General features: G+C 38.7%; 1 protein-coding gene across 3 annotated transcripts in view; it reads left to right on the top strand.

The window, feature by feature from the left end:
- Positions 1-25,446, top strand: part of PIK3C2G (phosphatidylinositol-4-phosphate 3-kinase catalytic subunit type 2 gamma) — a 324,948-nt gene that overhangs the window by 127,608 nt on the left and 171,894 nt on the right. For all 3 annotated transcript variants that reach the window (XM_007454609.1, XM_007454608.1, XM_007454607.1), the window contains one exon: positions 4,084-4,178. In XM_007454609.1, the coding sequence (XP_007454671.1) occupies positions 4,084-4,178 (95 nt within the window). The remainder of the gene's footprint in view (positions 1-4,083; positions 4,179-25,446) is intronic.

Here is a 25,446-nt window from a genome sequence, read left to right as displayed (position 1 = left end):
ATTAACAAATTGAAGGAGAAAAATCATATGATCATCTCAATAGATGAAGAAAAAGCTTTTGACAAAATTCAACACCACTTTATGACAAAACCCTCCAGAAAGTAGACATAGAGGGAACTTACCTCAACATAATAAAGGCCATATATGACAAACTGATAGCCAACATCATTCTCAATGTTGAAAAACTGAAACCATTTTCACAAAGATCAGGAACAAGACAAGGTTGCCCACTCTCACCACTATTATTCAACATAGTTTTGAAAGTTTTAGCCACAGCAATCAGAGAAGAAAAAGAAAAAAATATCCAAATTGGAAAAGAAGAAATAAAACTGTCACTATTTGCAGATGATATGATACTATACATAAAGAATCCTAAAGATGCTACCAGAAAACTACTAGAGCTAATCAATGAATTTGGTAGAGTAGCAGGATACAAAATTAATGCAGAGAAATCTCTTGCATTCCTGTACCCTAATGATGAAAAATCTGAAAGAGAAATTAAGGAAACACTCCCATTTACCATTGCAACAAAAAGAATAAAATACCTAGGAATAAACCTACCTAAGGAGACAAAAGACCTGTATGCAGAAAACTATAAGACACTGGTGACAGATATTAAAGATGATACAAAGAGTTGGAGAGGGATACCATGTTTTTGGATTGGAAGAATCAACATTGTGAAAATTACTCCACTACCCAAGTAATCTACGCATTCAATGCAATCCCTATCAAACTACCAATGGAATTTTTCACATAACTAGAACAAAGAATTTCACAATTTGTGTGGAAACACCAAAAACCCCAAATAGCCAAAGCAATCTTGTGAAAGAAAAACGGAGCTGGAGGAATCAGGCTCCTGGACTTCAGGCTATACAAAAAGCTACAGTAATCAAGACAGTATGGTACTGGCACAAAATCAGAAATATAGATCAATGGAACAGGATAGAAAGCCCAGAGATATACCCATGCACATGTGGTCACCTTACCTTTGATAAAGGAGACAAGAATATACAATGGAGAAAAGATTGCCTCTTCAATAAGTGGTGCTAGGAAAACTGGACAGCTATATGTAAAAGAATGAAATTAGAACACTCCCTAACACCATACACAAAAATAAACTCAAAATGGATTAAAGACCTAAATGTAAGTCCAGACACAATAAAACTCTTAGAGGAAAACATAGGCAGAACACTCTATGACATAAATCACAGCAAGATCCTTTTTGACCCATCTCCCAGAGAAATGGAAATAAAAACAAAACTAAATAAATGGGACCTAATGAAACTTAAAATCTTTTGCACAACAAAGGAAACCGTAAATGAGATGAAAAGACAACCCTCAGAATGGGAAAAAATATTTGCATTGAAGCAACTGACAAAGGATTAATCTCCAAAATTTACAAGCAGCTCATGCAGCTCAATATCAAAAAAACAAACAACCCAATCCAAACATGGGCAGAAGACCCAAACAGACATTTCTCCAAAGAAGAAAACAGATTGCCAACAAACACATGAAAGAATGCTCAGCATCACTAATCATTAGAGAAATGCAAATCAAAACTACAATGAGGTATCATCTCACACCAATCAGAATGGCTATCATCAAAAAATCTACAAACGATAAATGCCTGGGAGGGTGTGGAGAAAAGAGAACCCTATTCACTGTTGATGGGAATGTAAGTTGATACAGCCACTATGGAGGAAAGTGTGGAAGTTCCTTAAAAAACTAAAAATAGAACTACCATACAACTCAGCAATCCCACTACTGGGCATATACCCTGAGAAAACCAGAATTCTAAAAGAGTTATGTACCACAATGTTCACTGCAGCTCTGTTTACAGTAGCCATGACATGGAAGCAACCTAAGTGTCAATCGACAGATGAATAGATAAAGAAGGTGTGGCACATATACAATGGAATATTTAACAGCCATAAAAAGAAACAAAATTGAGTTGTTTGTAGTGAGGTGGATGGACCTAGAGTCTTTTGTACAGAGTGAAGTCAGAAAGAGAAAAACAAATACCATATGCTAACACATATATATGGAATCTAAGGAAAAAAAAAAAGTCTGATAAACCTAGTGACAGGCAGCAATAAAGACACAGACATAGAGAATGGACTTGAGGACAGGGGAAGGGGAAGGGTAAGCTGGGATGAAGTGAGAGGGTGGCATGGACTTATGCATACTACCAAATATAAAATAGATAGCTAGTGGGAATCAGCCACATAGCACAGGGAGATCAGCTCAGTGCTTTGTGATCACCTAGAGGGGTGGACTAAGGAGGGTGGGAGGGAGACGCATGAGGGAGGAGATATGGGTACATATGTATATGTATAGTTGATTCCCTTTGTTATAACACACCATTGTAAAGCAATTATACTCCAATAAAGATGTTAAAAAAAAAATACTTTCCAAGACATAATCAAATCCTACCCTGCTGATTATTTTCTAGAATCATGTTATTTTTGTTATGCATTCTTTTATTAGAATTAAACAGGCTATATTAAAGAGCAATAAGAATGGACTTTAAGACCATAATGAAAACAGAATGTATGGCTTATAGCTAGAAATCAAATAAGATACAGACCCAGAGGTACTGCAAACCACAAGCTGTAACTAACAATGCAGGTAGGTTTCAAGAAGAGAGTTCAAAATAATGCAGTATGCACCAAAAATATTGCCTACCCTCTAGATGGTGAGGCAGGATGCAGGTGGAAATTGTAGCAGTAGACAGAGTGAGCAGGGAGTTTGGAAGCAAGGACAGCAATTCAAGATCAATAAGTAGTTACTGGGTTCAGAAAGAAATCACAGGGAAATCTGAAAAGAAAGCTAAAAGACAAGCACGGAAGTAAATTCTGAGACATCTCTCCTGGTCATAGGCTCATAGGATATGTTCACTATAAGGGCATGAACACAACCAATGGTCTAGTCAGTCCAGTATTACAATGTAAATTAAAGAAGCCCGCAACTGCAGTTTAAGACAACACACATTATGGTCTTTATATATTCAGACAACATTCAGAGATTATGCAAATTTTCTGAAATCATCTTTGACATTCTCACACTTTGGGAATTCATAAATGTTCCCATCCTTGAGGATGGTTAGCATACTGAGGTGTTTCTTCAGGTGTGCATTAAATGAATGTTGTACCCACTTTTTTCTGCTCTCTATACTGTGGTATAAAACCAGGCTTAAACTGTGTGTGTGTGTGTGTGTGTGTGTGTGTGTGTTTGTGTGTGTGTGTGTGTGTGTGTGTGTGTGAGAGAGAGAGAGAGACTTAAATGGTTTACTGGGCAACAAACCATAGAAGCTTTGTTTCTCAAGCAGGAATAAGCATTTTTAGGAAGATAGGAAGAAAACCTGACTTTCATTTTCACAACTTATTCAGATTCCTGAGATGATGGGGGCCCAGATACTTACTGACTGCCGATGGTGAAGTCCCTATAGAGTGTGGGTGGAGGTCTGAATTAGGTCCCGAAGGAGATCAGAGGTTGCTTTTGATGATTGTGTTTCCCACCAGGTTGGGTATACTAGAGAACATTAGAAAGTTGTTCCCAGTGCAGATGAAGGCATGGGAGATTTGGGATGGGTGAATTATGGTGGGAACAGTCAGCTTTGAAACCTATAAGGAAAGCTTCAAAGCCTTCAGATTAATACTCAGTTGGTGATTTCAGTTAAGGCTTTGGGTGTGTATTAATTTCATCTCCAAAAGAAGAGAAACATCTACTGCTTAATAATGCCATTTTTATATTGAAGACACTGTTCATGATATTATTTTTTGTGCCAAGATTCTCTTCCTAGGCATGGTTGAACTCCACCAACAACCTGCTCCTATTTATTATCCTGTGATGCTAAAGCAAAAATAAGGAAAGGAAGCAGACTACACACCCCCAATTGTGTGTTGTGTGTATGCTCTGTTATTAGTTATACACCAGCTAATAAAGCTATCAAATATAAACATTTTGTTAAAATGTTGATGCTGTTATCCCTGTCTTTCTCAAGACTCTTAGGTTCCTTTGTATTTGCTGTAATTTTGTTACTGAGAAAAAAAAAAAGGAAACTAATTGTATCTCTTATTTCAGGCTGTCAAGTTTGAATGGAACCTTGAAAGTCCTCTAGTACAACTTCTGATACACCGCTCACTGCAAAGCATCCAGATTGCCCATCGTCTTCACTGGTAAGATTAACCAAAATAGGTTAGAATACCTTTTTTTATTGTCAACTTTTCTTTGTGGGGCAGCTTTCCCTTGTAATTGATACAAACTTGCACTTAAAATTCAGCCAAATTTGAGTCTTTGTCAAGGCTATTTTTATTTATGAGTATAATTTAACTGTCATCATCTTCAAAATCTTCCTTTGGTACTGTTGCTGCTCTTTAAATCCAACCAGAATTTTAAATCTGGATGATACCTTTCCTATAGCTTTAAATCACAAGGTCTACGTGTGATCACGTCTACTTGCTTAATATTTCAATATAAAATCTAGTTATAGGACTGTGTATGTTTTTGGAAGAATGTATGCTTTAAAAGAAATTTCTGTACAATATTAGTTATAAACAGTGGGGTCTAAAGACCAATATGTGCTCTTTAAGTTAAAAATTCCTACAGCACTAAACTTTTCCCAAAGCATAAATTTTGAATATTATTAGTGGAGAAGTCAGACTTATTTAAGAGATACCAGAATTCCTCATCATAACCTGCTCCTGATCCTACTGAACAAGCTATTCTTTGGATGCTGTTCTCCCTACTTTTATTATAACATTGTAAATTCACACAAAAATTTTAGCAATTACAAATGTCAGTGACCAAAGGATGAAATTGAATCTATCCTTTGTCCTCACATATGTATAACAAGCATCATTTTATTGGCTTCAATTGCTAGTGGAGAACTTTAATAAGAAAAAAGGAAGTCAGTATCATTTTTGAATATCATGTTTTTCTGCTTCAAAAAACATTACTCATGTTGACATCACTCTTCCCATGAAAATGACTCAAGGATTTCATAGCAAAACAGAAATACAAGGAATTGTCAAGCACTAACATTTGATTTGATGCTGAATTTCATTTCAAATTCCGAATAGAAATGCTAGGGCATTTTCCTCTAGCATGTCAGTATAATTAGGCATCAGATACATTGGCCAACAGTGGGCCTTTCACTAAATAGACTCTCTTATCCAGCTCTGAATTGAGTCTTATTCCCTACCATTTTTCGATCAACTACTTTGGTGGGAAGTTAAGTGGATACACTTGTTGGTGTTTCACTGTCATAATAAAGCTAGAAGAACTCCAGTAACCTCAATTTCCCTTATAACTTCACTTTTTTTCACTTTTCACTTTTTTAACATATGTTTATTCAAATGAAGGCATATTTAAAAATAACATGACCACCTAACAATCTTGATTTAAATATTTGAACCAAAACATAATATAAAATATATAAAGTAAAAAAGTATATAGAAAGATAATTTTTAAAAAATAGAATAAAATATTAAGGACTTATCCTAATACATTGATTGTTATAATACTAATTCTAGAGCCACCTTAGTAAGTTCTTCATCTGCTAAAAGGGTGTGAAAAGTGGAGTAATTTGAAAGACAACAATGAGTGCAAAGTTGTCAACCAATGTCACACTTGCAGATTCACAATAAATACAATAATGTCACTGTTTCCAAAGAAGTTAGGAGGAAAGACTTTCTAAGTATAGTTCTCATCCTTATAAAAAAGAGAAAAACCAATAACAAAGCCCGTTTCTCTTCTCACTGATTTAAGAGAGTAAGTTAGAAGGGCTAGAAAAGAATATAAGTTATGAATAAGAAGGGCTAGAAAAGAATATAAGTTATAAATGGACTGCTTGTTTCTGAATGCTTAATTTGTGAAAATATGGAAAAGGAAAAGGAAAACATGGAGGGAAATATTTAATTACCCACATTCTTTTAAAACAAAAATTAAGAATCAGGCAAAATATCCTAAGCATCAAAGAACATTACATATATTTAGAATATATCTTGGAGTTAAAAAATAATAGCTGCTGGTGCATAGCATCATATTTAGGGGACATTTGTTTGTAGAATATTGATTTTTTGTGTGTAGAATGTTGAGTTAAAACTTTAAAGATGCAGCTCAGACCCTGCATGATACACTTAAAAATATTCTCAATATATCTTTCCTTAAAAACAAAACAAAACAACAACAAAAGGCAATACCCTGTAATTTAAAAAAAAAGATAGAGCTCCATCAGATATCAGTTTAATGATTTTTCTCCACTCAGATGAGCTCCTGCTTCCTCATATTCAGCATGTTCAACACTAAACGCAGCAACTTACCCTGCTCACTCAGGTCTTGGAGGCTTTTCTCGATCTTCCCCATTTCTCACGAATATGCCCAGTTGTTTACCAAGCCCTATAATCCTATACCTCCTAAATAGCTCTCCCTGCATCCACTGCTTCCACCTGTCACTGCCACTGATCAGGATATTGCCTCATCAGATACTGAGTTATGAATAAACAGGCTTGCACAGAAACCATCTTGACTACTTGCCATCACTGTGGGTAGCCGTCCTGAAAAGGGAAATTGACTTGGAGTTACTGTTGGAAAGGTGATGTAGGATGAGTATCCCCTATTTTTCATGAAAAGGGAGTTAACAATAAGCTTTCGATTGGGAAGGTTTAAAAGCTTTCAATCACAATTTGCACCCTACAAGGTGACTGTAAATGGGTATAGTAGCATTTGGAGTTCACAACTAGGAGGCCCCTCCCCCATCATATAACAATTATAGAAACTTAAACTCAGTGCCCCTTTCTGTTTTGAATAAGAAACAAACAGCTGTCACTAGCTGATAGTGAGATATTGGGTTGAATGGGGCTCCCCAAAAGATATACCTACATCTTAACTCCAGGAACCTGTAACTAAGACCTTATTTGGAAAAAGGATTTGAAGATGTAATTAAATTTAAAATCTTGAGATTAAATCATCCTTTATTATCAGGGTGGGTCCTAAATCCAATGACAAGTGTCCTTATAAGAGACAGAGGAGAAGATACACACAAACAGAAAAGGCCATGTGGAGATGGAGTCAATACAGCCCAGAGCCAAGGATTGTCCAGGGTCACCAGAAGCTGTAAGAGGCAAGGAAGGATTTTCCCCTAGAGCCTTAAAAGGGAGTACAACCTATCTTGATTTCAAACTTCTGGTGTCCCAAACTGTGAGATTAATTTCTATTGTTTAAGCCATCAGTTAGTATTAATTTGTTATGGCAGCCACAGGAAATATACAGCAAGGAAAGGACTTTATGAAGGGCTCTGACTAGATTGACTCTGATGTCACATCATGCAGGAAGCTTTCCTTGACCCTCTCCCCAGCCACTCTCCAGGGTTGATTGAGTATTGCTCCCATGTTGTATCCCAGAGTATACTCTACATGACTCAGCAGATGTTGTGTCACACAACCTTAACATATTGCCCTGTCGGCATCCACTCCTAGTCCATATAGTGGCTAATGAGAGCAATCATGTCATACTCATCAGCATACTAATCACACCAATGTCTGGAACTCAAGAGGTGCTGAAAAAAATGTTTTTAAAATCACGAAACCATAGAAATTTCTCTAAGGCTGTCAATATTTTCACATGCTTGGAATTCAGTGCATTCTCAAAGGCACTGTTAGTGCTCTAGCCAAATCCCCTTTACCTGGCTGGTGGACCCATCTTGCAGTTTCAGTGAAAATTGACTGCCAACTGACAACTGCCTCTTCTCTGGAGAGTTGTTCTCTGCTAACATAGCTACCTGGCCTGGGAAGTGGGAAATCTTTAAGGTACAGTTTACATTCCAGAACCTCCCCAGGGATGAATCAAAGCTAGATGTGACCTGACCTCCTGGTTAACTCCTTCCCCTCCCCTACAATGCTTCTCTTACTTCCTTAAAGGTTTTTTCCTAAAGAGCACTCCTTCAGTAAATCACATACACCTTAATTCCTGTCTCATAGTCTGTTCTAGGGAAGCTTACCTAAGATAAGCATTTCTTTATTGAAGAAAAAGAATTTAAATATGTGTTTTTTAAAAACTGGAGCATCAGTATGCTAGGGATGTGTCACAAATGGAACAGCAGTATTGCAGTCTTTCATACTCCTAATACTAGTTTGATTGAATGAGCTCCAAGAGAACCATTTTGAATCGAAATCTGTATAAATTGTTTTTTAAGGCCTATCCTACAAAACTCTGAAAGCATTCCCTTCAAAGTGTGGGGTTAACCTGAGATGAAACAAACATTTGCAAACTCTCTAAGTGCAGCAATTTTTTTGTTTTATTCACTGATATAGCACAAGCACCTAGGGCAGTACTTGGCACTTGATAAATATTAAATAAATTTTTACTGAATGAATGAATAGGACAAAGTTGCCCAACTGGGTACATGCAGAATTGTGACATAAGAGGGCTGTTTGAGCAGTCAGTGCGTCTTGATGCCACACAGATTTGGCAAGACTAGAACGATGTCAGGACATTGGCCCAGTCAGGTACAAGGCAATGCATATCACTAGTGAAGTCAAAACTGGATTGGAGGGGCCTTCCCTGGTGGCGCAGTGGTTGAGAGTCCGCCTGCCGATGCAGGGGACATGGGTTCGTGCCCTGGTCCGGGAAGATCCCACATGCCGCGGAGCGGCTGGGCCCATGAGCCATGGCCGCTGAGCCTGCGCATCCGGAGCCTGTGCTCCGCAATGGGAGAGGCCACAACAGTGAGAGGCCCACGTACCACAAAAAAAAAACAAAACCTGAATTGGTGGGAGAGTGTGAGCAGAAGCCAGGGACTAACCTGAGTCGGGAATTAAGGCCTGAAAAGCAAGCTGATGCAATGTCTGCTGGACCAGTTGGGAGAACCATGGAGTGAATTAAGGCCATGGTGTCTCTGGGATCACGAGGACTTTCCAAGGTGGCCCATGGTATTAAAGGACTACATGAGCTTTAATATACTATGCATAAAATTGAGATGATGTGAAATCTGCCCATTCATTTTCTCAACAATCTAAACTTATCTAGAATTTTGGGGCAATTTCTCAAATCAGGGACTACTCTAAATAAAGCAAAATAATGTGGAAATTTTGCATCATGTGATTTGAAGTCCTATGTTCCCCTCACCCCCTCTCCTAAATATGTCTCCCCAGTGCCTGAAATTCTCTCATTAGCAAGTCACTCCTTTAGGTTAACATTGTTCCCTCCCAGAATTTCTCTTCTCATGTAAAAAGTATATATATTCAGAACGTAATGCTTATGATGAATTGGTTTATGATTTGTTCATTTATGTGACAAATGTTGAGATGTTAGCCATTGTTGAACTATTAAGGATATGGGAATAGAATCTAAAAAAGAGTGGATATATGTATATGTATAACTGATTCACTTTGCTGTACAGCAGAAACTAACACAACAGTTTAAATCAACTATACTCCAATAAAAATTAATTTTAAACAAAAGGTAGACTAGAATGGTCCTTGCCTAAAGAAGCTCACAAACTAACAACACATTAGCATCCAGGCAGCAGGAAAAAGCCCACAGGCTATGTGGCAGGGACAGAGTAGCAGGAGTAAGCTGACAACAGATTCTGTCCATTTTACAGTTTTGCCCATGACCTGTTCCAAGTATAAGCACAAGGCAGAGAGGCAAGTCTGGCCATCAAGTAAATAAAAAAGCCTCAACTGTGCTCCCATTCTGTTAGAGTTAAGTACTGATAAAGGCATACAAGTGAATATATAAAGGAGGTAAATGCTCTCTCTGCTTTGATGTCTGGAACACTCCCTGAAGTGAGAGTGAAGAGCTGTACTTTAGGGAGTTACTGCGGTATAATAGGGCACACATCATACAGAATCAGGAGGTTTTAAAGCCTCCATCCTTTACCTTCTAGAATCATTATATTGCTACTAATTCACCTTTTTACCTTTACAGTATAATAAATAATAAATTATTGCTTCACTTTTTTGTAAGGGGAAGATATGTCTTGTCATTTAATATTGATCTGTTATAATCATCTTTCACCCTGTCATTCTCAGAAAAGTATACACCAGATAAAATCCCTACAATGAGCAACTCACTAAACTAACGACAGCTTTTCTCTACTCCAACCAACCTGAAAAAAAAGTGATGGCTATTTGTAAGAAAGTTTACATTTTACATAATCTGTAAAATTCATTAGCACAGTTTTCTAATTAAGGTGTAATATAAGAACAATTGTTTTTGTCTGTTTTATTTTTATTTTATATAATAGAGGTTATATGTAGTTCCTTTAGTAAAAAAGATTTATTAGAAAGCAATACAATTTTTAAGTTATTTTCTAATATCATTTAAGTCTTATTACTCCTATTAAATGTATATGAAAATAGAATCTGATACAAAGCTCTTCCATAGATCCATGCAAAAACCAGGAAAAGAGCTCCACCTTAAATGTATCCCTAGTTTAAATTATTTTCCCTTTAAATTCTTCTATTTTGTTAAATAAGTGAAGAGTTGTAAAAATGCACATTTTGTAAATACGTACTGACCTCAAATGTTGGAACTCAGACATCTGGCCTTTGGGAACTAAACTTTCTAATCCAGTCTCTCGCAATTTTTCATTATAATAGCCACATGCAATTACATCATTGCTTCCTTAGGTAGTAATCTGGTTTCCTTATAATAATATCAGCTCCTCTCTGTCTCTTAACCCAAATCTGTAACATAAACATAGTTTATGTTACAGATTTGGGTTAAGACCTTGAAAAACATCATTATACTGCTTAAGTTTTGTTGTTTCTCAATGAAGAAGAGCAGGAAAAAGATCTGGATTGGTGATAAGGAATAGGAACGTATCAGCATGTTGCTGGTACTGGACCCAGGTAAAGAAAGGGAGAGAATCAGAGCGTCATGTCGAAGATGTTTTTAGGTACCAGGTCTAGAAGTAGCACACACCACTTCGGCCTATATTCCATAGGTGGGAAGTCAGTAAGAAGGCCCCACCCACTGCAAGGGAGTATAGGAAAGCAGACCAGGTGTACATCTATATACAGAAGCAAAATGCTGTTGGATCTGGTAAACCCAGAGCAGGGTCTGCCACAGAGGTAAAAGCCATATAGATGACTCAAGAAATTTGGCCATTAAGTGATAAAGAGGACTTGAAAAGAAAACCAGTACTCACCTTTACATGTATTAATTGGCTTTCTTTTCAAAAACTGAAATTGCCTCAATAGATAAAAAATACTACTACCTAACTACCTGATTAAGAATCATCATTTTGACAGATATCCTCTAAAAGTGGCTTTTCTCTAACAATTCTATAAAAATTTCCAAGAGATTTAACCTATAGGTACATTTTGTAACCATTTTACCTGGAGGGCTCATTATTAATATATTTATGTAGCTTGGTGGGTACTGGTATCTTATCTCAAGAGGTCCAAAATTGAATCAAACATTTCTACTCTCTACTCTTTCAATCCTTGCCCCTACCATTCCCAAACTGTCTTTTTCATATGCAGTGTCCTGGTTTATGCTCACCAGAAAATCATCCAACATAGAAAATCTGGGAGGCATTTTTCTTACCCAGCAATCTTCCTCATTCAGCAGTCCTTAAGTCCTAACTGTTGTTTCTCAAAAATATATTTTGATTTGTCCTTTTTCTATCTCCATGGCCAACACCTTATCTCAAGCCTTCAGTGTTACCTACTTGGACTACAGCCTTCTAATTGTTTTTCTTCCCTTCCATTCTTTCCTGTTTTCAGTCCATCCATCCTTCACACTGCTCTGAGAAAAATCTTTGTGTAATACCACTTGATCCCTACTCATAAAGTAGGCTCTAGTTCCTAGGGAACCCCCAGCTGGCTAGCATAATTCCATAATTCCAGTCACCTTTTTCTGCTTACAGGGTTTAGAATTATTGGACTATGACATTAATCTCTTCTCCCTTAATATGACCTTGCAGTACATTTTCATGATCTCAACTCCATCTACCTCCCATCCCATGGTTTTCTACAACCATAGTCTTTTCTATTCTTAAGTAGTTACTCAAATTTTCAGAGGTCTTTCATGCCTTGATGACTATGCGTATCGCATTTCCCTCTGCTTGAAATGCAACTGTCCTGTTGTTTACCCAGAGTCTTTTAGGACTCAACTCAAATTTTTATCCTCTTTGAAAATGTCTCCAACCTCAGCTCTTATACACACTGCCAATGCGCTTATTAAGACTTTGCATACTTTCATTTACTTCACCGTTTCCCTTTTCTTTAAGACACTTTGGGCTACAAGAAATAGAAAATCCTGATTCAACTGGTTTAAATGATATGAAAAATTAATTATTTCACATAACAAGAAGTTTGCTAGTAGGGTGGTTCAGGAGTTTATTATTGCAGCAGCTGCCTGATTTTGTGATAAATTCAGTTACTTTGATCTTTCTGCTCTGTCATCCTTAGTGTGTTGACTTGTCTTTAGTTAGTTCATTTCACATCATGGTTACAAGAAGACTGGCATAGTTGGTATCATATGCATACATGACACCATACAGCAAAAGAAAAGGCACTGATCCCTCTCCAACAAGAAAAGTTTTGTATAAATCCCATAGTAGAGTTAACTTCCTATATGATTTGGCAGAATTGGGCTGCATGTCATCCTGAACCAATAACCTAATTAGATGGCAACTGAGTGAGTTGGCTTACCCAGTTGATTTAGAATATTGAGAATCTATCTGTAAACTGGTCATCTTCCCTGAAGGTTATGATATCTGAACAAAATCAGATTCTTTATTCAGGTGTGAAGGGGAGAATAGATTTGGTATAGATAAAACCCTATGTTCCCTTTCTGGACTGTGAGGCTCTATCCTGACCATCCATCCTTAACACAGAACATTGCACGTAGTACATATTATTGTCACTCAGTAAGTACTTGAATGAAGTTTAAAAAATAATCATGCCACATACATTTGTACTGCCTACAGGTTAACTTATCTGGACCACTGCATTTTAAAACAGCAAGCAGTCAGCACAAGTCATACTATACTAAACGTATAGAGTTGGCTATTGGTATTCTGATAATCACTTTTGCTCCCTTTAAATAATAGACTCCCCTATTGCTCTGGAATTGGGAGAAGTTGAGCTAAATGACTTATGGAAAAATATGAGAGTCTGGAATAAATTTTTTGAAGAGGTATCAGGTGTTACTGATTGGGTCCATAGTGTGAGGTGCTTTTACTGACTTAACTATGCTGTTTCCTAAAACCCTGATTGAAAATGAAAGCCTGTATCTAGTGATTTGGCAAGAAGTGTTTTATGGGGAGACCCTGCCAAGCAGCCAATTACAAACTTCTAAAATATAATTTTCTTTTTTTTTTTTTAACATCTTTATTGGGGTATAATTGCTTTACAATGGTGTGTTAGTTTCTGCTTTATAACAGAGTGAATCAGTTATACATATACATATGTTCCCATATCTCTTCCCTCTTTGTCTCCCTCCCTCCCACCCTCCCTATCCCACCCCTCCAGACAGCCAAGATGATATCTCATTGTAGTTTTGATTTGCATTTCTCTAATGATTAATGATGTTGAGCATTCTTTCATGTGTTTGTTGGCAGTCTGTATATCTTCTTTGGAGAAATGTCTATTTAGGTCTTCTGCCCATTTTTGGATTGGGTTGTTTATTTTTTTGTTATTGAGCTGCATGAGCTGCCTGTAAATTTTAGAGATTAATCCTTTGTCAGTTGATTCATTTGCAAATATTTTCTCCCATTCTGAGGGCTGTCTTTTGGTCTTGTTTATGGTTTCCTTTGCTGTGCAAAAGCTTTGAAGTTTCATTAGGTCCCATTTGTTTATTTTTGTTTTTATCTCCATTACTCTAGGAGATGGGTCAAGAAGGATCTTGCTGTGATTTATGTCATAGAGTGTTCTGCCTATGTTTTCCTCTAAGAGTTTGATAGTTTCTGGCCTTACATTTAGGTCTTTAATCCATTTTGAGCTTATTTTTGTGTATGGTGTTAGGGAGTGATCTAATCTCATACTTTTACATGTACCTGTCCAGTTTTCCCAGCACCACTTATTGAAGGGGCTGTCCTTTCTCCACTGTATATTCCTGCCACCTTTATCAAAGATAAGGTGACCATATGTGCATGGGTTTATCTCTGGGCTTTCTATCCTATTCCATTGATCTATCTTTCTGTTTTTGTGCCAGTACCATACTGTCTTGATTACTGTAGCTTTGTAGTATAGTCTGAAGTCAGGCAGCCTGATTCCTCCAGCTCCATTTTTTGTTCTCAAGATTGCTTTGGCTATTCGGGGTCTTTTGTGTTTCCATACAAATTGTGAAATTTTTTGTTCTAGTTCTGTGAAAAATGCCAGTGGTAGTTTGATAGGGATTGCATTGAATCTATAGATTGCTTTGGGGAGTAGAGTCATTTTCACAATGTTGATTCTTCCAATCCAAGAACATGGTATATCTCTCCATCTGTTTGTATCATCTTTAATTTCTTTCATCAGTGTCTTATAATTTTCTGCATACAGGTCTTTTGTCTCCTTAGGTAGGTTTATTCCTAGATATTTTATTCTTTTTGTTGCAATGGTAAATGGGAGTGTTTTCTTGATTTCACTTTCAGATTTTTCATCGTTAGTATATAGGAATGCCAGAGATTTCTGTGCATTAATTTTGTATCCTGCTACTTTACCAAATTCATTGATTAGCTCTAGTAGTTTTCTGGTAGCATCTTTAGGATTCTCTATGTATAGTATCATGTCATCTGCAAACAGTGACAGCTTTACTTCTTCTTTTCCGATTTGGATTCCTTTTATTTCCTTTTCTTCTCTGATTGCTGTGGCTAAAACTTCCAAAACTATGTTGAATAAGAGTGGTGAGAGTGGGCAACCTTGTCTTGTTCCTGACCTTAGTGGAAATGCTTTCAGTTTTTCGCCATTGAGGATGATGTTGGCTGTGGGCTTGTCATATACGGCCTTTATTATATTGAGGAAAGTTCCCTCTACACCTACTTTCTGCAGGGTTTTTATCATAAATGGGTGTTGAATTTTGTCAAAAGCTTTCTCTGCATCTATTGAGATGATCATATGGTTTTTCTCCTTCAGTTTGTTAATATGGTTAATCACATTGATAGATTTGCGTATATTGAAGAATCCTTGCATTCCTGGAATAAACCCCACTTGATCATGGTGTATGATCCTTTTAATGTGCTGTTGGATTCTGTTTGCTAGTATTTTGTTGAGGATTTTTGCATCTATGTTCATCAGTGATATTGGCCTGTAGTTTTCTTTCTTTGTGACATCCTTGTCTGGTTTTGGTAACAGGGTGATGGTGACCTCGTAGAATGAGTTTGGGAGTGTTCCTCCCTCTGCTATATTTTGGAAGAGTTTGAGAAGGATAGGTGTTAGCTCTTCTGTAAATGTTTGATAGAATTCACCTGTGAAGCCATCTGGTCCTGGGCTTTTGTTTGTTGGAAGATTTTAAATCACAGTTTCAATTTCAGTGCTTGTGATTGGTCTGTTCATATTTTCTGTTTCTTCCTGGTTCAGTCTTGGAAGGTTGTGCTTTTCTAAGAATTTGTCCATTTCTTCCATGTTGTCCATTTTATTGTCATATAATTTCTTATAGTATTCTCTCATGATCCTTTGTATTTCTGCAGTGTCAGTTGTTACTTCTCCTTTTTCATTTCTAATTCTATTGGTTTGAGTCTTCTCCCATTTCTTCCTGATGAGTCTGGCTAATGGGTTATCAATTTTGTTTATCTTCTCAAAGAACCAGCTTTTAGTTTCATTGGTCTTTGCTTTCATTTCCTCCATTTCTTTTTCATTTGTTTCTGATGTGATCTTTATGATTTCTGTCCTTCTGTTAATTTTCAGGTTTCTTTGGTGGTGTTGTTCTTCTTCCTCTAATTGCTTTAGGTGCAAGGTTAGGTTGTTTATTTGAGACGTTTCTTGTTTCTTAAGATAGGATTGTATTGCTGTAAACTTCCCTCTTAGAACTGGTTTTGCTGCATCCCATAGGTTCTGAGTCATGGTGTTTTTGTTGTCATTTGTTTCTAGGTATTTTTTGATTTCCTCTTTGATTTATTCAGTGATCTCTTGGTTATTAAATAGTGTATTTTTTCCCCTCCATGTATTTGTATTTGTTACAGATTTTTTCCTGTAATTGATATCTAGTCTCATAGAATTGTGGTCAGAAAATTACTTGATATGATTTCAATTTTCTTAAATTTACCAAGGCTCTATTTGTGACCCAAGGTATGATCTATCCTGGAGAATGTTCCATGAACACTTGAGAAGAATGTATTCTGTTGTTTGGAGATGGAATGTCCTATAAATATCAATTAAGTCCATCTTTTTTAATGTATCATTTAAAGCTTGTGTTTCCCTATTTATTTTCATTCTGGATGATCTGTCCATTGGTGATAGTAGGGTGTTAAAGTCCCCTACTATGACTGTGTTACTGTCGACTTCCCCTTTTATGGCTGTTAGTATTTGCCTTATGTATTGAGGAGCTCCTATGTTGGGTGCATAAATATTTACAATTGTTATATCTTCTTATTGAATTGACCCCTTTATCTTTATGTAGTGTCCTTCTTTGTATTGGTCTTTGTTTTAAAGTCTATTTTGTCTGATATGAGAATTGCTACTCCAGCTTTCTTTTGATTTCCATTTGCATGGGATATCTTTTTCTATCCCCTCACTTTTAGTTTGTATGTGTCCCGACGTCTGAAGTGGGTCTCCTGTAGACAGCATATATACAGGTCTTGTTTCCATATCCATTCAGCCAGTCTATGTCTTTTGGTTGGATCATTTAATCCTTTTGCATTTATAGTAATTATCGATATGTATGTTCCTATTACCATTTTCTTAATTGTTTTGTGTTTGTTATTGTAGGTCTTTTCCTTCTCTTGTATTTCCTGCCTAGAGAAGTTCCTTTAGCATTTGTTGTAAAGCTGGTTTGTTGGTGCTGAATTATCTTACCTTTTGCTTGTCTGTAAAGGTTTTAATTTCTCTGTCAAATCTCAATGAGATCCTTGCTGTGGAGAGTAATCTTTGTTGTAGGTTTTTCCCCTTCATCACTTTAAATATGTCCTGCCACTCACTTCTGGCTTGCAGAGTTTCTGCTGAAAGATCAGCTGTTACCCTTGTGGGGATTCCCTTGTATGCTATTTGTTGTTTTTCCCTTGCTGCTTTTAATATTTTTTCTTTGTAGAGATTTTTTTTTCCCCTTTTTTTTTTGCGGTATGCGGGCCTCTCACCGCTGTGGCCTCTCCCGTTGTGGAGCACAGGCTCCAGATGTGCAGGCCCAGAGGCCATGGCTCACGGGCCCAGCTGCTCCGCGGTATGCCGAATCCTCCTGGACTGGGTCACGAACCCGCGTCCCCTGCATCAGCAGGCGGACTCTCAACCACTGCGCCACCAGGGAAGCCCTGTATTGAATTTTTGATAGTTTGATTAATATGTGTCTTGGCGTGTTTCTCCTTGGATTTATCCTGTATGGGACCCTCTGTGCTTCATGGACTTGATTAAGTATTTCCTTTCCCATATTAGGGAAGTTTTCAACTCTAATCTCTTCAAATATTTTCTCAGTCCCTTTCTTTTTCTCTTCTTCTGCGACCCCTAAAAATTGAATGTTGGTTTGTTTAATGTTGTCCCAGAGGTCTCTGAGACTGTCCTCAATTCTTTTCATTCTTTTTTCTTTATTCTGCTGTGCAGTAGTTTTTTCCACCATTTTATCTTCCAGGTCACTTATCCCTTCTTCTGCCTCAGTTATTCTGCTATTGAGCCCTTCTAGAGAATTTTTAATTTCATTTATTGTTGTTCATCACTGTTTGTTTGCTCTTTCGTTCTTCTAGGTCCTTGTTAAACATTTCTTGTATTTTCTCCATTCTATTTCCAAGATTTTGGATCATCTTTACTATCATTATTCTGAATATCATTATTATTTTTCAGGTAGACTGCCTATATCCTCTTCATTTGTTAGGTCTGCTGGGTTTTTACCTTGCCCCTTCATCTGCTGTGTGTTTCTCTGTCTTCTATTGTACTTAAGTTACTGTGTTTGGGGTCTCCTTTTCGCAGGCTGCCAGTTCGTAGTTCCCATTTTTTTGTGTGTCTGCACCCAGTGGCTAAGGTTGGTTCAGTGGGTTGTGTAGGCTTCCTGGTGGAGGGGACTAGTGCCTGTGCTCTGGTGGGTGAGGCTGGATCTTGTCTTTCTGGTGGGCAGGATTGCATCCGGTGGTGTGTTTTGGGGTGTCTGTGGCCTTATTATGATTTTAGGCAGCCTCTCTGCTAATGGGTGGGGTTGTGTTCCTATCTTGCTAGTTGTTTGGCATAGAGTGTCCAACACTGTAGTTTGCTGGACGTTGAGTGGAGCTGGGTCTTGGCGTTGGAATGGAGATGTCTGGGAGATTTTCGCCATTTAATATTGCGTGGAGCCTGGAGGCCTCTTGTGGACCAATGTCCTGAACTTGGCTCTCCCACCTCAGATGTAGAGCCCTGATGCCTGGCTGGAGCACCAAGAGCCTGTCATCCACATGTCTCAGAATAACAGGGAGAAATAAAAGAAAGAAAGAGGGCTTCGCTGGTGGCGCAGTGGTTGAGAGTCCACCTGCCGATGCAGGGGCCACAGGTTCGTACCCCAGTCTGGGAGATTCCACATGCCGCAGAGCGGCTAGGCCCATGGGCCATGGCCTCTGAGCTTCCGTGTCCAGAGACTGCGCTCTGCAACAGGAGAGGCCACAACAGTGAGAGGCCCATGTACCGCAAAAAAAAAGAAAGAAAGAATAAAATAAAATGTTATTAAAATAAAATATAATTATTAAAAAAAATTTTTAAGTAATAAAAAAAAGAAAGAAAGAAGAGAGAACCAAACCAAATAACAAATCCACCAATGATAACAAGCACTAAAAACTTACTAAAAAAAGAAAAAAAAATGGACAGACAGAACCCTAGGACAGATGGTAAAGGCAAAGCTATACAGACAAAATCAAACACAGAAGCATACACATACACAGTCGCAAAAAGAGAGAAAGGGAAAAAATATGTATATCGTTGCTTCCAAAATCAACCTCCTCAATTTGTGATGATTCGTTGTCTATTCTGGTATTCCACAGATGCAGGGTACATCACGTTGACTGTGGAGATTTAATCCACTGCTCCTGAGGCTGCTGGGAGAGATTTCCCTTTCTCTTCTTTGTTCGCACAGCTCCCGGGGTTCAGCTTTGGATTTGGCCCTGCCTCTGGGTGTAGGTCGCCTGTGGGCATCTGTTCTTCGCTCAGACAGGGCAGGGTTAAAGGAGCAGCTGATTCGGGAGCTCTGGCTCACTCAGGCTCGGGGGAGGGAGGGGTACGGAATGCGGGTCAAGCCTGCTGTGGCAGAGGCCAGCATGACGTTGCACCAGCATGAGGCGCACCATGCGTTCTCCCAGGGAAGTTGTCCCTGGATCACAGGACCCTGGCAGTGTCAGGCTGCACAGGCTCCCGGGAGGGGAGGTGTGGATAGTGACCTGTGCTTGCACACAGGCTTCTTGGTGGCTGCAGCAGCAGCCTTAGCATCTCATGCCTGTCTCTGGGGTCCGCGCTGATAGCCGCAGCTCACACCCGTCTCTGGAGCTCCTTTGAGCAGCTCTCTTAATCCCCTCTCCTCGCGCATCAGAAAACAAAGAGTCAAAAAAAAGTCTCTTGCCTCTTCAACAGTTCCAGACCTTTTCCCGGACTCCCTCCCAGCTTGCCGTGGCGCACTAGCCCCCTTCAGGCTGTGTTCACGCAGCCAACCCCAGTCCTCTCCCTGGAATCTGACCTTTGAAGCCCAAGCCTCAGCTCTCAGCCCCCACCGGCCCCGGCGGGTGAGCAGACAAGTGTCTCGGGCTGGTGAGTGCCGGTCGGCACTGATCCTCTGTGCGGGAATCTCTCCGCTTTGCCCTCTGCACCCCTGTGGCTGCGCTCCCCTCCGTGGCTAAGAAGCTTCCCCCCTCCGCCATCTACAGTCTCCGCCCGCGAAGGGGCTTCCTAGTGTGTGGAAACCTTTCCTCTTTCACAACTCCCTCCCAGAGGTGCTGGTCCCGTCCCTATTCTTCTGTCTCTGTTTTTTCTTTTTTCTTTTGCCCTACCCAGGTACGTGGGGAGTTTCTTGCCTTTAGGGAGGTCTGAGTCTTCTGCCAGCATTCAGTAGGTGTTCTGTAGGAGTTGTTCCACATGTAGATGTATTTCTGATGTATTTGTGGGGAGGAAGGTGATCTCCATGTCTTACTCTTCCGCCATCTTGAAGCTCCTCCTCTGGTCTCAGGTAATCTCTTGATGAGCTTCTTTTGTTCGTTTAATCTGGCCTCAGGTTGTCTTCTCTGGAATGAAGAATGCTAACACCTTCCATTTGTTTGGGGTTTTAGTTCTGTAAAGAGCTCAAAGATATTGTTATATGTATCCCTTGAGGTGGAACCAGGACCTGCCCCAAGGCTACACTGTTGTTTCTTGGCTGCTCCTCCCTTGTCTCTGCACCCCCTCCCTTACCTGATTAGCAGCTGTTTGAATCTGCCCTTTGGAATTCAGGGAAGGTCATGGAGGCTGGAGTCTATTCCCTATAAACAAGAAATGGGATGCAGAAAGGTTTCCATGCCCAGGAGCCCCACAGGGTCCTGCTCAGTTTCAGAAGCAGTGAACTGAAAAAATAGGAGGTGGTCAGTGGAGAGTGAGATGCCTGAAATTGAAATTAAGGAGAGTTTGCAACTTTTGATATTAACAATGTCACGTATATGACAAGGGATCAACTGATACTGAAGATAAAATCATTAAAGAAAAGGAGATTAAGGAATTGAGAGTCCAGGATATTGAACAAATCATGTACATGGATAGTGAAATCACCCAAAATTATGATATAAGTGGTATTGGAGGGAGTGATGGTGACGTAGTGTTGCCAAACACAAGTTCCTGTGCCCCATGTGCAGTGAGGTCAAACAAACTCCGAAACATTGGAGTTTGGAGCAGAGACAGGCTTATTGCAGGGCCAGGGAAGGAGAACTGGTGGCCTGTGCTCAAAAGACCAGAACTCCCCCCATGGTTTTGGGGGAGGAAATTTTTAAAGGCAAAATATGGGGTGCGGGCTGCTGGGTGTGTGACTTTCTTCTAATTGGTTGGTGGTGAGGTAACAGGGTGGTATTCTAGGACTCTTGTGCTCAGCCTGAAGTTCCCATCCTCCACCTGGGTGGGGGTCTTAGTTCCTGCAGAAGAACTCAGATAAATTGTTATGTATATCCCTTGAGGAGGACCAAGACCCTACTGCACTATTGTTTATTGCCTGCTCCTCCTCTGTTTCTTTATTCCCTCCCTTCCCTAATTAGTAACTGAATCAACCCTTTGGAACTCAGGGAAGGTCTAGAACGCTAAAGCCTTCTTTCTGCAAACAAGAAACTGGGGACTTGGAAAGGCTTTTGTACCCAGGAGGGCCCAACAGTGTCCTGCTCGGGTTCACCACTAATGGTCATTGGACCCAAAAGGAAAGTCCTTTAAATATTTTAAGATCCAGAGAAAAGCAAAATTTACTTAAGTGGCAAAGCAGCTTGTGGGAGCAGAGGTGGGGAGTGGATAGGGAGCTGGCAGGGCAGGAATGGCAGGGGGAGGCAGGTATGAGAGGATGTAGTAGAATGCCAATGTCAGTTTGAAAAATTATGTAATTTCTAATGTGCATCTAAGGAGCATGGGTTTAAAGACTTCCTCAATTGGAAGCTATTGACCTAGAAATTGCAAAATAAGCCTCAACTGGCCAGCATTCTACCCCGAAACCACTCTGGCAGTTAGGAAATTTCACTGAGCTGAGAAAGCAACACAAAAATTGCTTTAAAAGGTATCCCAAGATTGTTTGGAATAACATGCTTGCATCTTTAATGACAAAGCATTTTAATATTTTGTTTTGAAAATATTCAGATATTTATAAAAATGGAGAGAATAGTACCATAACCATGCCCCTACACACATATACATCACCAGGTTTCAACAATTACCAAGATTTTGGTACATTTAAGAAAGCATTATTTAATTCTTAGATTTATAACTAGATATGGAAATATTTGAATTGCACTGTAGTAATTATTATTACATGTATACGTATGCCATTTTAATTTCCTTTTAATATTTAAGAGAATGTAGCCTTTAGAGTAACAGATTAGCCAAGTAATCAAATAGGCTTGTGATTTTTTAAGTTGAAATGGTACTATATAAATAATATGAAATATTTGAGTAAACAGTGCACTATATATATATTTTTTAATTAATTAATTTATTTTTATTTTTGGCTGTGTTGGGTCTTCGTTTCTGTGCGAGGGCTTTCTCTAGTTGCGGTGAGCGGGGGCCACTCTTCATCGTGGTGTGCGGGCCTCTCACTGTCGCGGCCTCTCGCAGGCTCTCCAGACGCACAGACTCAGTAGTTGTGGCTCATGGGCCCAGTCGCTCCGCAGCATGTGGGATCTTCCCAGACCAGGGCTCGAACCCGTGTTCTCTGCATTGGCAGGCAGATTCTCAACCACTGCACCACCAGGGAAGCCCCAGTGCACTATATTTATAATATTATGTACAAGATATATTGGGAAATTTTTCTCTCTCAAGATTACTGAGCTATTCAACAAGAAAGTTAAATATACTAAATGAAGTTCAAAATGTTTAAGAGCATTAGGTTTCTAACTGGGAAAACATTAATCAAAGATGCCCCCGCCCCCCATCAAAAGTGATTGTTAAAATTCATTCCATTTATAAATAGTATAAGAAATGTAAACTAAGCTTAAAAGCTTAAGAAAAACTGGCTTTTTAAATTAAAAAGTTAATAAAATAAATATTACTTTTTAAAGCCAAATTAATTTTTGAAAAATCTTTGCAAGACTAAAAACTGTTTGAAGACACCAGAAGACTGTTAAGAACAGTGCTTGGCACATAGTGAACATTCATTAAATGTCCTTACTCCCCTTTGGCTGCATACACACTTGGGGTCAAAAATTTAGCTGACCTTTAACAAGAGCACGTAGCATGAATTCTGCATACTAACCTGTCTCCTGGGTCCATCTTTCCTATCTTACCTTCCCTTTGCATCATGCTTCATATCTAATTTAAATTTTCATTTGACATTACAGACATACATAGCAGATACATAAGTAGAAAAGCATATAAGCCCTTTACATTTGGTCCTTCACGTGCCTTTTCAGCCTCATTTTCTACTATTTGTTCCATGCACTGATGGTCAGGCCATACCAGCATACTTGCTGCTGCTGCCTGGAGATACCCTGACCTTCACATCTCCCTGCTGTCTGAAGATACTAAAAATGCTTTTCTCCCCTTTTGCCTGGAAAACTCCTTGGCATTTCTCAATACCCATTTTAAATATCTTCTCTAAATCTTCTCCATCCTTTGCTAGAGTCAGTTAAGCCTTTTTCTGGATTCCCAAAGACCTTCTGTTTATGTTACTTATCAAATTGTCTGGGAATTAATTGTTTAAAGTCTGTCCTACTGACAGGTCCTTGAAGGCAAAGGCTGTATCTTCCCCTCCTTAAATCCTCCGAAAAGTAACCAGTTCAACATGATTTCCTTGAATTGTTTTAGTCAGGAGCTGGTAAATGTGAAATATAATCAATGCCCTTAACACTTAAATTGCTATTATTTTTATTATGATGACGTTATTATTTGTTATTATTATTATTTAACTGCTATGTATTCTCATATCTGTGACTTCTGTTTCCCTGGCTAAAATCGTAAATTACATGTCTTGGTTTGTCCTGAACTCTCTGGGTTTTTACACTCAAAGTCTCATGTCCCAAGAAACCCCTCAGTTCCAGGCAAATTGGGACTGTGGTTCACCCCAAACCACAGTCAAAACTAGCATGTATCCAGGGCTTATATTGATGGTGTCTGGCACTATGTTGAATATTTTACCAGTATTAACTAATTTAATCCATGTAATAGCTCCACCACTAGATACTACTGTTATAAGAAAATTGAGACATTAAATAGTATGCTGGAATCCCACTACTGGGCATATACCCTGAGAAAACCATAATTCAAAAGGAGACATGTACCACAATGTTCACTGCAGCTCTATTTACAATAGCCAGGAAATGGAAGCAACCTAAGTGTCCATCAACAGATGAATGGATAAAGAAGTGTGGCACATATATACAATGGAATATTACTCAGCCATAAAAAGAAATGAAATTGAGTTATTTGTAGTGAGGTGGATGGACCTAGAGTCTGTCATACAGAGTGAAGTAAGTCAGAAAGAGAAAAAAATACCTTATACTAAAACAAATATATGGAATCTAAAAAAATGGTTCTGAAGAACCTAGGATCAGGACAGGAATAAAGACGCAGATGTAGAGAATGGACTTGACACAGGGAGGGGGAGGGGTAAGCTGGGACGAACTGGGAGAGTGGCATGGATATATATACACTACCAAACATAAAATAGATAGCTAGTGGGAAGCAGCCGCGTAGCACAGGGAGATCAGTTCGGTGCTTTGTGACCACCTAGAGGGGTGGGATAGGGAGGGTGGGAGGGAGATGCAAGAGGGTGGAGATATGGGGATATATGTATACATACAGCTGATTCACTTTGTTATAAAGCAGAAACTAACACACCATTGTAAAGCAGTTATTCTCCAATAAAGATGTTAAAAAAAAAAAAAGTAATATGCTGGAAATCACAGTTAGTGGGACAATGAGGTTTTAATCAGTCTGACTCCAGAGCTCCCACTCTGAACACTAAACTATGTTGCATCTCACAGTCACAGAAGTATTATCATCCAATACCTTCACCACCTCTTACCATTATCTAGTATGTACCAAGTACCAAGTACTTAGCATGTCATCTCCGAGTAGGGTTACCAGATGCACAGTTAAATTTGAATTTCATATAAACAAAGAATAATTTTTAGTACAAGTAGATCCTATGCAATATTTATGAGATACCTATGCTAAAAAATATTTATTGTTTATCCGAAATTCAAATTTAACTGGGTGTTGTGTACATTCATTTGCTAGAACTGGCAACTCTTTGGCTACTGTATCTGCAAGGTAAGTGTTATTTTTACAAATGAAAAAAATTAAGCCTCCAAAAACCTAAATAACTTATTCAAAGATAAAAAGCTTTGGGGTGAGGTCATGAACTTGGTACATTTATTTCAATTAATATATATATGAACATTGACTCTTCCAATTACACTATGGTTTCTTTATTGAATTTCTGACCTATATATTAAATAACCATGTCTATCTAAGACTATAATTCAAAATTTTTATTTCCCCAGAATGCTTAGTTGGCTTGTTCATTCGTCCACCTACTCATTTGCAAAAATACTGTCTCTGGGCCTATTTATTTCCTCTATGCTACAAACTCTAAAATCGTGTGGTAATAGGAGAAGTCCAAGATTTTTCAGTGATACGGCAAAGGACAAACTAGTGGAGCAGATGATAAAGACAAAATAAAAGTATGAGAACAGTTTGCTAA

The sequence above is a fragment of the Lipotes vexillifer genome, unplaced genomic scaffold, assembly GCF_000442215.2.
Source record: "Lipotes vexillifer unplaced genomic scaffold, Lipotes_vexillifer_v1.1 scaffold559, whole genome shotgun sequence".
NCBI classification, from domain to species: Eukaryota; Metazoa; Chordata; class Mammalia; order Artiodactyla; family Lipotidae; genus Lipotes; species Lipotes vexillifer.
Note: the sequence above shows the minus strand (reverse complement) of the source record. Positions and strands in the feature narration are given on the sequence as shown.